Source organism: Periplaneta americana, chromosome 16 (genome assembly GCF_040183065.1).
Source record: "Periplaneta americana isolate PAMFEO1 chromosome 16, P.americana_PAMFEO1_priV1, whole genome shotgun sequence".
NCBI classification, from domain to species: Eukaryota; Metazoa; Arthropoda; class Insecta; order Blattodea; family Blattidae; genus Periplaneta; species Periplaneta americana.
The window spans coordinates 186,876,663-186,893,055 of record NC_091132.1 but is presented as its reverse complement, the minus strand read 5'-3'; the positions used below and the strand labels follow the sequence as shown (position 1 = coordinate 186,893,055).

The 16,393-nt window shown below is 36.8% G+C and overlaps 1 protein-coding gene across 4 annotated transcripts in view; it reads left to right on the top strand.

The window, feature by feature from the left end:
- LOC138692244 (protein PALS1-like) overlaps positions 1-16,393 on the top strand; it is a 304,119-nt gene that overhangs the window by 184,971 nt on the left and 102,755 nt on the right. For 3 of the 4 annotated variants that reach the window (XM_069815383.1, XM_069815384.1, XM_069815381.1), the window contains one exon: positions 9,090-9,226. In XM_069815383.1, the coding sequence (XP_069671484.1) occupies positions 9,090-9,226 (137 nt within the window). Of the gene's footprint in view, positions 1-9,044; positions 9,227-16,393 lie in introns of all 4 variants that reach the window. The other variant, XM_069815382.1, reaches the window with a different exon arrangement.

Genomic DNA, 16,393 nt, shown 5'->3' with positions numbered 1-16,393 from the left:
ACAACCCTGGAACCGAAAATCGCTTTTTTGACATTTTTGTTCGTTTGTATGTCTGTCTGTCTGTCTGTCTGTCTGTCTGTCTGTCTGTCTGTCTGTCTGTCTGTATGTATGTTTGTTACCTTTTCACGCGATAATGGCTGAACGGATTTCGATGAAAATTGGAATATAAATTAAGTTCGTTGTAACTTAGATTTTAGGCTATATGGCATTCAAAATACATTATTTAAAAGGGGGGTTATAAGGGGGCCTGAATTAAATAAATCGAAATATCTCGCTTATTATTGATTTTTGTGAAAAATGTTACATAACAAAAGTTTCTCTAACAATAATTTGCGATAAGTTCTATTCCTTGAAAAATTTTGATAGGATTGATATTTAATGAGATAAATGAGTTTTAAAATTAAAATAACTGCCATCTAAGGCCGTGAAATGAATTAAAAAACAAATGACTTCGTCTATAAGGGGCCTTGGACAGCAACAATCGAAAGCTATGAAAGATAGCCTACAGAGAATGTTTCTGTGTTTGTATGAAGCAATATCGGAAGCTAAATTAACTGATTTGTATAATTAATTATTATTTCACCATTGGAAAGTGTAGTTTCTCTAGATGGACATAATGTTATTACAGTAACTTCTGATATGATATAGTATAATATAATATGTAATATTATATAATATAATTTAAGTTATTTGAAGGGTTCAGAACCATAATGGGCCAAGCGCCATTTACTGAATACGTAGAAAACAAGGGTTAAAATTAAGTTATTACCATAATTCAATGGAAACCTATAACAAGTAAAATAAAATATACACATTAAATCTAAATGATGTCAATCTTCATTAAACTATGGTTGCATGTAATAAAAATTAAGAAACATGTTAAAGGAATTGTCATGGCACCAAATGAGTGTCTCTGGACCAAAATGATCGTATTTTAATTATTTGGATGCAATTTAAATTAAGTAACATAATAAACGATTTATCCTTCTATCAAACACGAATGTTCCCGGGATGAAATGTCCTATTTTAATTATGTAATTACTTTATATTTATTTCTAACGGGTGCAGCGGAGCGCACGGGTAAGGCTAGTTTAATAATAAATTTAAAGTTTAACATTGTTAGTGGAACTGGCACCAGGTGAATTAAAACTAATTATTGTTTCTGTATTACTGCTGAGTGTGTCGTTAGTTTTCATTGGTTGGAAAAGTGAATATTTTTTTAGCCTTTGATTACATGTACTTTACAGTTTCATAAATAGCCTGAAGTTCAGAGTTCCGACCTTTTGTTTGCATTTCACACCGTGAACTGAACTTTACACAGTTAACCTTTGACTAGGTATGTGGGGTGGCCACAACACCCAGCTAATAACAAGCGATTCTGAAAATAATGTTGGCCAGCTTACTATCTTCTTGGAAAAGATCATTGTTGGTGCTGAAACAGGTCAGTTTTATTGCCATTTGTTCTCAGTGCGACATTTAATGGCGTGGAGTGCATAAATGTTCTGCCCAAGGGCAGGCCTTTCACTGCAAACCCAGCATTCTCCAATATTTCCTATTTTCTGCCTTCCTCTTTGTCTCCTCATATGATCCATATATCTTAATGTCGTCAATCATCTGATATCTTCTTCTTCCCCGAACTCTTCTCCCGTTCACCATTTCTTCCAGAGCATCCTTCAGTAGACAGTTTCTTCTCAGTCAGTGACCCAGCCAATTCCTTTTTCTCTTCCTGATCAGTTTCAGCATTATTCTTTCTTCACACGCTCCATTCTCCATATCCACATTTCAAATGCTTCTATTCGTTTCTCTTCACTTCGTCGTAAAGTCTATGTTTCTACTCCATATAATGCCACACTCCATACAAAGCACTTCACTAGTGTTTAGACTACATCCAAAGTATTTGAAGCTGTCCACTTGCTCTACTGACTCTACAACAAAATGCAGAGTGAATACCATCAGAATGCGCCGTTTGTTGTGGTGCCCTATTCATCTTGTGCATTATCTTACACAAAACGAAAGACGACTGACGTCCGTGTGTTGTGTGTTTGCTGTCTTAACATGTACACAAACCACAACAACTGTCGACGCTCAAACCACGTACAGTGGCCTGCACGTTCTCCGGACCTGTCGCCACTCGACTTCTTCCTGTGGGGAACTGTAAAGGACAGTGTGTACCAGAACATTCTGACAACACCAGACGACATGCAGCAACGCATTCGACAGGCTTGTGTGTCCATTCAGCCAGCAACATGCCGGACAGTCATACGGTCTTTCGGGGAACGCCTTCGAATGTGCGTTAATGTGAATGGTCACCATTTGGAACATCTTCTGTGACTCTCACAGCATTACATTATCACACTGGAAGTACGTTTTTGTTTCGTTTTGTTGTTATTGTTGAGGAAGGTGACATTGATACATTTTGATCTCCTCTTAATGTGTGTAATCAATGCAACATGATTAAAGTATGTAGTGCTATTTGAAAAATTGATGACGTCACGTGTATCTTGTACCATAAAGTAGTTACATGCACCAAATCTCCACACTCATGTTAGCCACTCATTCTAACATAACTCTGAGAAACAAAAATTCCAATACCTATCCAAACAAAAGAAGTTATAATAGGTGCACAAGATAAATGGGACACCCTGTATAATTTTATTATTCTAGGTTGAATTTGTAATTCAGTGAAAAAAAATCTTCCTTTGTTCTCAACTTCTGCAATAAATTGTCTAGCTTTTATTAATGAGGTAATAATTTTGTTCTTTGATTTTTATTGTAATTGTATTCTTCGTATTGCAGTTGTAATCCCCTGGTAGAGAGGAAGAGAAGGCCTGATGGCCTTATCTCTATCAGGTTAAATAAATACTACTATTGCTACTAATAATATTTCTATATCCAGTTACCTTAGATCTTTGCTCACATGGTGAAGAATTTAAAGTCATTTTGTTACTTCACAAACTTTTTCCAGAAAGAACTCGTCGAAGTCGAAGAAATTTGACAGAATTTCCTCCTACGACACGTCTAACACTATGGTGACCCGAGTTCGTGTCCCGTTGCGAGCGGTATTTCTTTGTATTCCGTTTATTTGAACTAAGTGACGTCAGCGTGACTTTCCAACATTCTTTTTTTTTACAGGTATATTATTTTTAAGTACAGACAGCACTCGTATGCCAAAGGCTGTGTCCAGTTTGATATTAAGGTCACAACCAATAAGCGGTACTTTTAATGGCGTTTTTCTACAAAAGGATGTAGTCACTCATCTGTAATTTTGCTTTTAACTCCCTTTTCTCTCTCGCCTGACGTGGCAACAGCGCAGTTTGTATCTCCAACACCGCCTTTTAATGTGACGGAAACACAATGCTGAATATCTAAGCGACGAACCCCGGTGATACCAAATAGAGGAGAAGAGTCGCATTTTACTGCACAACTACGTATCGGTAAATGTCGGGGACGCCTAGAGCGAGACTCGATAACTTCCAGCAGTGACGGTGTCAACGTATTCAGTTTGAGGATAGGGGCATTCTGGTAGACCATTTAAATTTAACAGTGCCAAGCCTTCATAATCGCTTCCTCATTCCATGGGGCCTAGTCTCGAGACAACAATGCAATTTTTAGTCGAAACGATTCACACATCAATATGGCGCCAATGAGTTGTTTGAAATTATAACGACTATTTCGTTTATATGACGTCATTCCAATTTCGACCAATGAAGTGTAATGAAATTTTGTATTCCAATCAATCACAGTGACACTTTCCGATAATTTTTGCAGCTAGATTTATCGCATAGTCATTCTTTTGTTTAGTCGTTGTCGCCAACTGTTTCCCCGTAAATTGATGATCAGGAATACATTAAGATGCAACTACACTGTTAAACATTTCTTTCAATTTTAAAGCAATGAATGCAAGATTGATATTTAATATTAATTAATATATTTACGCAGTGAAGACGACATTCAAAACGGCGCACCATGTAGACACAAAATCTTCATGCTCTTAATTGAACGTACCTTTTAAACTTGATTCTTTCAATATTATTCCCAGATTGCACGCATACGCGATTGGAATATTGAACTGTGTAGATGCAGCTTTAGTTCCGTTACACACTACAGCGAGAATGCGTTTGTCGAGCTATGAAAAATGCTTTCCTGTAGCACGAGTAACGGTCGAAATAAGACACAGCTGACATTGGTCCTGCTCCCACAGGCAACTTAACCTATAATTGTAGCCTATAAAATTTGTATTTTGTCGATGAAATTAAACAATTAATAGAAAGTCAGATGTTCAAGTGTATGTAACATCTTGTATAGTAATAGACCTTGTATAGTAATATCACTGTGTAGCAACATGTTTCGCTGTGAATACATAAGCATTCCTATATAGCTGTCCCCACACAGTTCTTAGTTTCTCGGAGTAGTGTGTAATAACTGCGTTTTCAACAATTCTTCATTTAATTAATGTATTAATCAGGTTACTGTAATCATAAGATTTTAAATTATATTATGATTTCAGCAGATAATGAAAATGTATTTATGTTATATAATAAGAGAAAAGTGATGTACATGTCATTAACATTGTTAAACCTGTATTTCGCTTTTCGCAATTGGCATTACTGAATAATAATATCGAATTTCTTTATTGCAGTAATCGATATTCATCTATTTCGACTTCACAATGTCTGAATAGGTTAAGTATTCGTAAATATACAATTATTAACATATTGTGATCGAATTTTAGGGATATATTATTTACATTTTTATTTTATTCACGAAATAGTCCTAATAAATGTCACTCGAGGTCTGAGATTTCCCAGATAAATCTCAGACCTCTCGTGACATTACTACAGAATAATAGTATGTCATTAGTGTCATTACAGAGAATTGGATTAATTTGGAAATTAATACCACCACAGTTAAGTATTTTACAATTATACTGTGCTAAATTAAATATTTTTGTCTTTATACTTCCCGCATTTATTAATTACCTCCATTTGTGTACGAATAATAAAGAATTCATGATGATGTATGCATTATTTGTTTCTCCTTTGTGATTTATCACGGCTGAGCGGATTTCAAACTACTTTCTTCTAAACACAATTTCAGTCGGTAATAAATGACGTCATCGCATTATCAAGAAGTATGTCCAAGTGAGATACTGAATTGCCTGTTTCGAAAACGTTGACGGTTAATATTATTGTATATATTATTACATTTTCATTTATTTATATATTAGTGCTAGTTTACGGTATCGTGTAATAGTGACAGTATACATAATTTAATATTTATGTATTTGTTAACTTTATATACAGGCTCTAACACATATGTCATATCGCGTGTGTAGTATCATTGGGTATATCAGTAGGCCGTGAACTATCGTTATGCTTCTGTTTCTGTTGGCTTGAATATGTTATCTTTGACTTGTACAGGGACATCACTTTATTTTTACCAACATTTTTAACATTAACCTGGCTATACTCGGAAACACTGTTGCCCCCTTCCATTACAGGAGTTTGATGTTACTAGTGCAATATGTAAACAAATCATTCTACTAGGTATAGGAGGAGAGAAAAGTAGTGTATCCATTTATGTTGTAGGGAAATACGATATTACAATTTTCAGTTTGATCATCACTTTTACGGAATTTATCAAAATACAGTAGAGTAGTAACATTTTTTTTCAAAAACTCAACTTTTCAGGCGGCTATGTTCGTTATGTAATGTCTACTTTATTTAGCATATTAATTATTGATGTTATCGTACAATATAGAGAGTGCATTTAAATTGAGGGGGTCATAAGTAAAGGGTGTAAGTGCACTTAAGTTACTTTTGAGAAAATGGGGTTTAAATATTTAAACTTTCGTAAAATCTGTGAAATTTTTTATTTAAATTTTAATGTGTGATGCGATCAAAATATCCCTTTGCCACTAAAATTTTAGATACTTTTGCTTACACTGGATGCACTTAACTCATGCTATTACAAATGTCACTAGCATTCCTTTGATTCTAAGCACCTCAATTCAAAAAAAGCTAATCTGAATTTTTAAACAAGTTGCTGAAAATGGTTGCCGTTCATTGCAATGCAGGCTTGAATTCAGTACGCATATTATTAAAAACATTTTGAAGCATATTCTCTGAAATTGAATTTATCGTTTCTTGAATATAATTTTTAGTACGATATTATTAATATAGGTTCTTTCTTCTATAGAAAACGCAATCATATTTATGAAACACACTATACACTGCAGTGTTTACTTCACTGCTTGAAGACTTCGAATGCAACAGCGGCCTTAAGTTTGTGTGTCTGACGGGAGCAAGGACATTAGTGAAGGGGTGAGAGTGAAGTACATTCAGAAATGCAGGTACAATAAAAATGCAAGTAAAAATAAAATGATGTCCCTGTATTTATGTTAAGTGAGTTCAGCGTTATTAATGACGAGTAAAGATAGACTTGTCCGCATTTGAATAAGCTGCCAAGGCTCGTGAAATGAAAGTTATTAGCGAGTGTTGCTTGAAATTTGAACGCAATTAATATACCTAATATTAATATTAATAAATAAACAGCATACATATTTTACGATTGTATGTTTTCAAGGTCAAATGCAATTTGCTGCTGAAGTTGAGGCAACGAACCGCGAAATATGTGTAGCTTCTACACTAATCAACTGTAAATCTTATATGACGTTTCTAATTTAAATTTAAATTTAAAAGTGTTCAAATAACTGTTTCAAGTTCCTTTACATTTTAAATGTGAATTATATATATATTAATAAACAGCATGCATTTTAAAGTAGTTTCGATTTTCGCAGTTCATACTAATAATGTCATGTGGTTAAACAAAATACATTTGTGCGAGATCGTTGGTATTTGCTTGTTTTCCGCACAGAACCAATACGCGGTAAGTGTGAAATACCACATTCAGTATTCCCAACGTAACACACACATAACAATTTCCCTCTTCTTACCGCTTAAGCGCGACATTCATTTTACTGCTTTAGGCTTTTAACATATTATTTTTAGAGGCGTTTAACATAGTAATAATTATAAATTGGAAACTTACCACTGCAATTTTACCTAAATTGCAATGTTAATTATTGTTTTTAAATATCTGCAAAAATTAAGTAAAGCCTACTACTCCACGAAACTTATTGCATTCCTGATACAAGTAACATTAAGGAAGCCGTGAAAAAATCAACAAGATTCCAGATGCGGATGTTATTACTGCAATATGTTATATAAATAATATTGTTAAAATATTAAAATGAAAAATAAATCATTACATAACCTTACCGTTTGTTTTAAGTTCGCATTTATAGACTGGGGGGGGGGGGGAAAGACAGACGTATATCACGGCCTGCTGGAGTATAGTAAACACAGAAAACATTTTATAGCACCAATGTTGAAGAAAGATTTTTTGGTGTTCCGAAGTTGCCGTCATTAAACAGAAACCAAGATGGAGATTTCATTGCAACTAATTAGAAATTCGTCTTTCAGGTATGTAATAAACGATCTTCGCACAAAATAATGTACGATACACGAGCGGTATGTTTGTTTTCATGTTCTCGGAAATTAAAAAAGATCAACTACGTTTCGCTTTTTCAATCTTTTCCTCGACCATGAAAACGTCAACATACCGCTCTTGTAACGCATATTACTATTCCTGTCGTGTGTTTTATCCGACAAAGTTATGACTGTTCCAAGATTAGAGAAAATATCTGTTTACTCGTTAGGGCTAATGATGACATCTTGCCGCTTTTCTTTCAGCTGTTTCTGCGTGGGAACAATACTGATGCGCAGTGAACGTGTGCGTAAGCCCTTGATGTATCTGGATTTGCAACCGAAACTATTCTTTCTTCATACAAATCCATGTGATGTATCTGGGTTTGGAGCATAATAGTGCTATAGCAGTTGTAGAATCATATGAAGATTATTATATTAGATCAGTGAACCAAAAATAAATAATAATTAAGACTATTGTTTCAGTATATAGCATTTTGATTTTACCTGCTTTGATATCTGGCAACTTACTTACTTACTTACTTACTTATTTACAAATGGCTTTTAAGGAACCCGAAGGTTCATTGCCGCCCTCACATAAGCCCGCCATCGGTCGCTATCCTGAGCAAGATTAATCCAGTCTCTATCATCATATCCCACCTCCCTCAAATCCATTTTAATATTATCCTCCCATCTACGTCTCGGCCTCCCTAAAGGTCTTTTTCCCTCCGGTCTCCCAACTAACACTCTATATGCATTTCTGGATTCGCCCATACGTGCTACATGCCCTGCCCATCTCAAACGTCTGGATTTAATGTTCCTAATTATGTCAGGTGAAGAATACAATGCGTGCAGTTCCGTGTTGTGTAACTTTCTCCATTCTCCTGTAACTTCATTCCGCTTAGCCCCAAATATTTTCCTAAGCACCTTATTCTCAAACACCCTTAACCTATGTTCCTCTCTCAGAGTGAGAGTCCAAGTTTCACAACCATAAAGAACAACCGGTAATATAACTGTTTTATAAATTCTAACTTTAAGATTTTTGGACAGCAGACTGGATGATAAAAGCTTCTCAACCGAATAATAACACGCATTTCTCATATTTATTCTGCATTTAATTTCCTCCCGAGTGTCATTTATATTTGTTACTGTTGCTCCAAGATATTTGAATTTTTCCACTTCTTGGAAGGATAAATCTCCAATTTTTATATTTCCATTTCGTACAATATTCTCATCACGAGACATAATCATATACTTTGTCTTTTCGGTATTTACTTCCAAACCTATCGCTTTACTTGCTTCAAGTAAAATTTCTGGCAACAATTGGCAAAATTGAAGAAACGGCCATATTAGCTTCTTAGGAAATAATCTTTTCTGAACCCCACTCTATACATTGAGTTGAAGGTCTTTATCTGTGATCGACAACCCCTGTGATGGTGTAACTGCTTGTGTATATCTGGTGACCGTTATGCAACTGCCTGAGGTGTCTCAGGGGCTGCAAATACAATCGTTGAGGCTCTCTCAGCTCATGTCCCGTGAGTGAGGGGGGCCGCACAGCTCTGGCTCGTGTATGTGTAAATGGCTTGCTGTGTGTCTGTGCAGCCCTGGACCTGGCGCAGAACAGCAACGTGCAGGATGCCTTCGTCATCGCCGTGGAGCAGCAGGCCCGTGAGCGGCTGGAGCGCCTGTCCGCCCTCAAGCGCATCAAGCCCGTCGACATGACCAAGCTCTCACAGCAGGTACAGGGGCCTGTCTAATATTATTAGTAACTAATATTATTAGTAAATAATATTGACTAATATTATTACTGTTCTGTTTCATAAAATTATTATATTATTATACTTACTTACTTACAAATGGCTTTTAAGGAACCCGAAGGTTCATTGCCGCCCTCACATAAGCCCGCCAGCGGTCCCTATCCTGAGCAAGATTAATCCAGTCTCTATCATCATACCCCGCCTCCCTCAAATCCATTTTAATATTATCCTCCCATCTACGTCTCGGCCTCCCTAAAGGTCTTTTTCCCTCCGGTCTCCCAACTAACACTCTATATGCATTTCTGGATTCGCCCATACGTGCTACATGCCCTGCCCATCTCAAACGTCTGGATTTAATGTTCCTAATTATGTCGGGTGAAGAATACAATGCGTGCAGTTCTCTGTTGTGTAACTTTCTCCATTCTCCTGTAACTTCATCCCGCTTAGCCCCAAATATTTTCCTAAGCACCTTATTCTCAAACACCCTGAACCTATGTTCCTCTCTCAGAGTGAGAGTCCAAGTTTCACAACCATACAGAAGAACCGGTAATATAACTGTTTTATAAATTCTAACTTTCAGATTTTTGGACAGCAGACTGGATGATAAGAGCTTCTCAACCGAATAATAACAGGCATTTCCCATATTTATTCTGCGTTTAATTTCCTCCCGAGTGTCATTTATATTTGTTACTGTTGCTCCAAGATATTTGAATTTTTCCACCTCTTCGAAGGATAAATCTCCAATTTTTATATTTCCATTTCGTACAATATTCTGGTCACGAGACATAATCATATACTTTGTCTTTTCGGGATTTACTTCCAAACCGATCGCTCTACTTGCTTCAAATAAAATTTCCGTGTTTTCCCTAATCGTTTGTGTATTTTCTCCTAATATATTCACGTCATCCGCATAGACAAGAAGCTGATGTAACCCGTTCAATTCCAAACCCTGCCTGTTATCCTGAACTTTCCTAATGGCATATTCTAGCGCGAAGTTAAAAAGTAAAGGTGATAGTGCATCTCCCTGCTTTAGCCCGCAGTGAATTGGAAAAGCATCAGATAGAAACTGACCTATACGGACTCTGCTGTATGTTTCACTGAGACACATTTTAATTAATCGAACTAGTTTCTTGGGAATACCAAATTCAATAAGAATATCATACAATACTTCCCTCTTAACCGAGTCATATGCCTTTTTGAAATCTATGAATAACTGATGTACTGTACCCTTATACTCCCATTTTTTCTCCATTATCTGTCGAATACAAAAAATCTGATCAATAGTCGATCTATTACGCCGAAAACCGCACTGATGATCCCCAATAATTTCATCTACGTACGGAGTTAATCTTCTCAAAAGAATATTCGACAAAATTTTGTACGACGTCAACAAAAGTGATATTCCTCGAAAGTTACCACAGTTGGTTTTGTCCCCCTTTTTAAAAATAGGTACAATTATGGACTCCTTCCATTGTTCTGGTACAATTTCCTTTTCCCAAATAGCAAGTACAAGTTTATAAATTTCGCTATATAATGCGCTTCCACCCTCTTGTATTAATTGTGCTGGAATTTGATCGATACCTGGAGACTTGTACTTTTTCAGATTTTCTATCGCAATTTCGACTTCTGAAAGCGTGGGTTCGGGTATAAATGGCTCAGCAGTTTGTATTTCAATTTCGTCCCGATCATTTCTATTTGGCCTATGTACATTTAGTAGTTGCGCAAAATAGTTTTTCCATCTGTTTAGGATTGATGGAGAGTCTGCAAGCAAGTCACCATTCTCATCCTTGATCACGTTTACCCTTGGCTGATATCCGTTCTTAAATTCCTTTATACCCTTATATAAATCTCGAATGTTTTTATTCTTACTATTTGTTTCTACCTCATTCAGTTTTTCCTTCAAGTAACCTCTCTTTTTATTCCTAAGTGTACGACTTGCTTCCCGTCTTTCATTGAAATAATTATCTCTCTTCTCCTCAACTGGATCCTGTAAGAATTTCAATTTTGCCTGTTTCCTTCTTTCTACTACCATGCAACAATCTTCATCAAACCACGGTTTCTTTTTCTTAGTTTCATAATAACCTATGCTCTGCTCAGCTGCAATTTTGATACTATCTCTGATATTTTCCCATACGCTATTAACATCTAATTCTTTCTCAACTTCGTCGGAACTTTCTAAAGTGGCAAACCTATTCGAAATTTCGACCTGATAATTTTGCTTAGCTTCCTCGTCCTTTAATTTCAAAATATTGAATTTAGTAATATTAACTTGTTGCTCTACTCGCTTGGCTACTGATAATCTTTCTCTTAATTCTCCAATCACCAAATAATGGTCAGAATTACAGTCTGCACCCCTGAAAGTTCGAATATCTACTATACTAGTATGTCTCCGTTTATCTATCAAGATGTGATCTATTTGGTTGTGTGTCAATCCATCTGGAGAAGTCCAAGTATATTTATGTATATCCTTATGGGGGAATGTTGTACTTTTGACAATTAAATTTTTCGATGTGGCAAAGTTGACTAATCTAACTCCATTGTCACTACTAATTGCGTGTAGGCTCTCTTTTCCAATAGTTGGTTTAAAAATATCCTCCCGTCCTACTTTAGCATTGAAATCCCCCAATAAAATTTTCATGTGATATCTAGGGAAATGATCAAAAGTATGTTCCAATTCCTCATAGAAGCTATCCTTTATATAGTCGTCTTTCTCTTCTGTAGGGGCGTGAGCATTTATAACTATGATGTCGCACCATCTACCCTTAAGTACTAAATATGATAACCTGTCACTGATAAATTCGACCTTTTTTACTGCTGATTTTATTCTTTTATGAACAAAGAATCCTGTTCCTAATTGGTGATTATTGTTTCCTTCCCCATAATACAACAAGTAATCTCCTATTTGTGATATGCCATTCCCATCTAACCTAACCTCTTGTACTCCTACGAAGTCTATTCTATATCTAGCTAGTTCTTTTGCTACTAATGTTACCCCTCCTGTTCTATAAAGACTAGTTACGTTCCAAGTGCCAAATCTCAAAACCTTATTCCTTTGCTGTGGTCGTGCCAGAGAATCAGTCCTATTACGAGGCTTATTATAGGGATACGTAACAAGCTGTTTTTTACGGTGATGGGTTGTTAGCCCTTCGCCCAACCCCAAGCTGGAGGACCACCCCTTATCGGCTGTCCACGACTGCTTATTCAATATATTCGCAGCTACCCTCCATATCTGGAGGCCGTCTCCTCTATCCGCAACCTGAGGACGCGCCATGCCGTGGTGATAGGGACCCACAATACATGGATTATATTATTATTAATTGTCAAATATTAATAAAATTATTAGTTATGTAAACGCTCATAATATTAGTGAAATGTAATAATATTAGTAGTGTTTCATAAACAGGTAGCGCATTTTCGTTCCCAAACAAGTTAGGGAAGTTATCGGTTAGTACATCCTGGAGGTTCAGTGTTCAAACTATGGCCATGGATGAATATACAGGGTGTTTCAAAAATACGGGGCAAAATTTCAGGTATGTATTTTCCACATGTAGACAATCAAAATAGTTCATTACAACATGTGTCCGGAAATGCTTCATTTCCGAGTTATGGCCTTCACAACATTGAAATTCACCGGAACGTTTTTCTTTGCGCAGGTCGTTGTCATTACAGAAAATGTTCAAAATGTCCATCTCCTGCTTGAATACAGACCTCACATCGATGTCTCATTGACCTGCGAACACGATCCTAAACTCCAGGAGTATTGCGTATGTCCTCAGAACATGCCACAATTCGATTCCGAAGGGATTCCAAATCAGGCACCGGGGACGAATAAACCAATGATTTTAAATGGCCCCACAAGTAGAAATCGAGAGGGTTCAGATCAGGTGAGTGTGGAGGCCAAGCAATTGGGCCACCTCTACCTATCCATCGATCAGGAAACCTTCGATCCAAGTACCGGCGAGCCGTACGACTGCAGTGTGCAGGAGCGCCATCATGCAAGAAGTGAATGTGTTGACGATTGATCAGTGGAGTGTCTTCTAAAACATGAGGTATGGTGTTTTCCAGGAAGTTTGTGTACGCCTACCCCGTAAGTCTGTTTACAAGTACATGGGGTCCAACTAATCGATCACCAATGATACCGGCCCACATGTTGAGGGAGAACCGCACCTGGTGATGAGATGGAACAGTGCACGTGGGTTTTCATACGCCTATACATGCTAATTGTGGAAATTTGTTATGCCATCTCGTGTGAACTGTGCTTCATCTGTAAATAATACTAAGGCAGGAAAGTTCGGATTTACACCACACTGCTGCAAGAACCACTGACAGAACCTAACTCGTGCAGGGTAATCTGCTGGTGACAGGGCCTGTACACGTTGCAAATGATAAGGATACAATTGATACTCTTTCAACAGTCTCCAGACAGTCGTATGAGGAACATTGACTTGCAACGCTACCCTTCGTGTGCTGATAGAAGGAATCATGTTCACAGCCTCCAGAATCTCCTCCTGTACTTCTGGAGTTGTAGATCTTGGTCGTCCCCTTCCCAAACCAGGAGAGTTAAATTTTTCATACTCGCACAGACGGTAATGGAGACGTACAAATGTCTACCGATCTGGACATTGTCGCTGTGGGCACCTCTCCTGGTACAAACGACGAGCCAGCGCAGCATTGCCGTCCGCCTTACCGTACATGAAGTGTATCTCTGCCAGCTCTTGATTTGAATACATGTCGCACAGTCTAACGCCTACACAACACTGAATGTAACCTTCGCCTCGGAATGAACTGTCAGAGTGCCCTCTTAATGTCTCCTTTGACGGCAACGACCTGCGGAAAGAAAAACGTTCCGGTGAATTCCAATGTTGTGAAGGCCATAACTCGGAAATAAAGCATTTCCGGACACATGTTGTAATGAACTATTTTGATTGTCTACATGTGGGAAATACATACCTGAAATTATGCCCCGTATTTTTTAAATACTCTGTATAATAGGATGCGAAACTTCCTGAGTTTCGCGTAACACATACTGAGAAAATGTTTATCCCTTCCTCAATATCTTGTGTAGTGTTTAATATTGGATTACCTGGAACAACTTCACTTAGATCATTTTTGTATTGTAACTAGTCTGTACAAGGTTTTCTGCAAGTTTTAAAGTTCGTATAACAGCAGAATAGGTGAAATGGACAAGAATCGGAAGATGGTCAGAGTCAAGGGCATTTATTGTTTGAACATTGCCTGGAATTACCGACGTTTTTAGGAGGAATATGTCAAGGACGTCTGGAGTTTGTTCTTTATTGTAAGAATAATGAGTAGGTAAGTTTGGAGCAATGACGCGATAATTTTCTTGATCGGCATGTTTTTGTAAAACTCTTCCTTTTGGATTAATTACTTTGGAGTTCCATATTCTGTGTTTTGCATTTAAATCTCCCACTATGATAAATTTTGTGTGTGTGTGTGTTTGTGATGATGGACATTTCATTTGGTGTGAGAATTTTATTGGGAGGGAAGTACATAGCTGCTACCATCACTTCTTCATTGTTGTGCAATAGGATCTTTACTAGAGGCCGTAATGTAGAGACTGATCTTGCTGCCATCTGTTGGACGGAGGAGAACTTATTACATCTAGCAGCGCACCAAGCAGCGAAAAGAAAAACTAATTACACCAGGCATTTAGCAGCGCACCTCGTGACGAAAATGTTAAACTATGCAGAAAATATTCCTTTCCTTCCACCCTCATCGATATTCTCAACTAACCCAATTTAAAATAAACATTTACATTTTTATTCCTCACACCATCTTCTACTGAAAATTCTTACCGGAGCTAACAGGAAGATAAAAGAGACGATCTATTTTATACTATCCAATTAAAATATAACCAGACAGAGACAGAAATAAAGTAAAAGGTTAGATAATTGGGATTGTATTCTTTGGGTGTTTAGTGTACAGTGCAATGGAAAATTCTACAAGAACTACTTAGATAGTTCAATTTATTATGTTACTATTACTTTACAATACATTCAACAACACTATTTTTACAACGGCCATAAACATCACTGTTTATACACACACGTAGTATCACTTTATGTTCACTTATTAGCAAGTTTCTGGCTGCCATATTGTCTTCTCGAGCATCGTCTGTTCGTCTCGAACGAACGTATAAATAGAGAACTCTGGGTAATCTACCCAACACGTAGTTCTAATGTTCACCACCCACGACGTCGGGCGCTAATCATCTTATTTGAACCCCCTTCCGTCAGATGGTGCTGACCCAGTTTCGCATCCTATTATATATTCATCCATGCCATGGCTATAAATGCTTAGTCAGGACGCTATAGTTCGATAAATAATAATAATAATAATAATAATAATAATAATAATAATAATGGAGCATGACAACTGTAAGTGGGATTGCTACTACTGTACATTGAAATGGTTTGTCCAGCTACTTTTTAATTACATAAACATACTAACACCACAGTCTACTATATACAGTCACGAAGCTTGAGTTTTGAGGGTGCTAGAAACAATAGACTGTGACGGTACTATTTTGCATTGCCTGTAATGAGGCGATATTAGCGATCCTAGTGGTGAGCAAGTATCTGTTTGCATATTTACTACGTATTGAGCTTCGAGACTGTATATACTAGACTGTGCAAACATTGCGAAAGTTGCGCTCTACGAAATATTAGTGCTACATAAGACAGGAAATATAATTAGATCGATAATAATACTAATATGTAGAATAATAATTATATTATAGAACATAATAGTAAATATGACACACATTAACTGTGTAAGATACTTTATTTACGAGTACATTATATACAATTAATTCATTTAACAAAATAAGTTCCGTTTCGATTAACAAAATAATTAGCGACATTGGAATGGAACCAACTTGTGTTCAGAGACGAGCCCACTTCCAAAATTATTTAAAAAATACAGATCAAAGTGAAACACAATATAACATAGATTGATGAATTAAAATAATATTAACACAACAGTCTGAACGAAAATGCAACTTGGTAATAGAATCGGATCACAATGTAGTTTTAACTTAGTGTTTTATATATACAACATTGAAGATGGCGCGCCTGTATTGTACCGTGATTCATAGTCTATGCGTACCTGCTTGAAATTCTGCCCTGC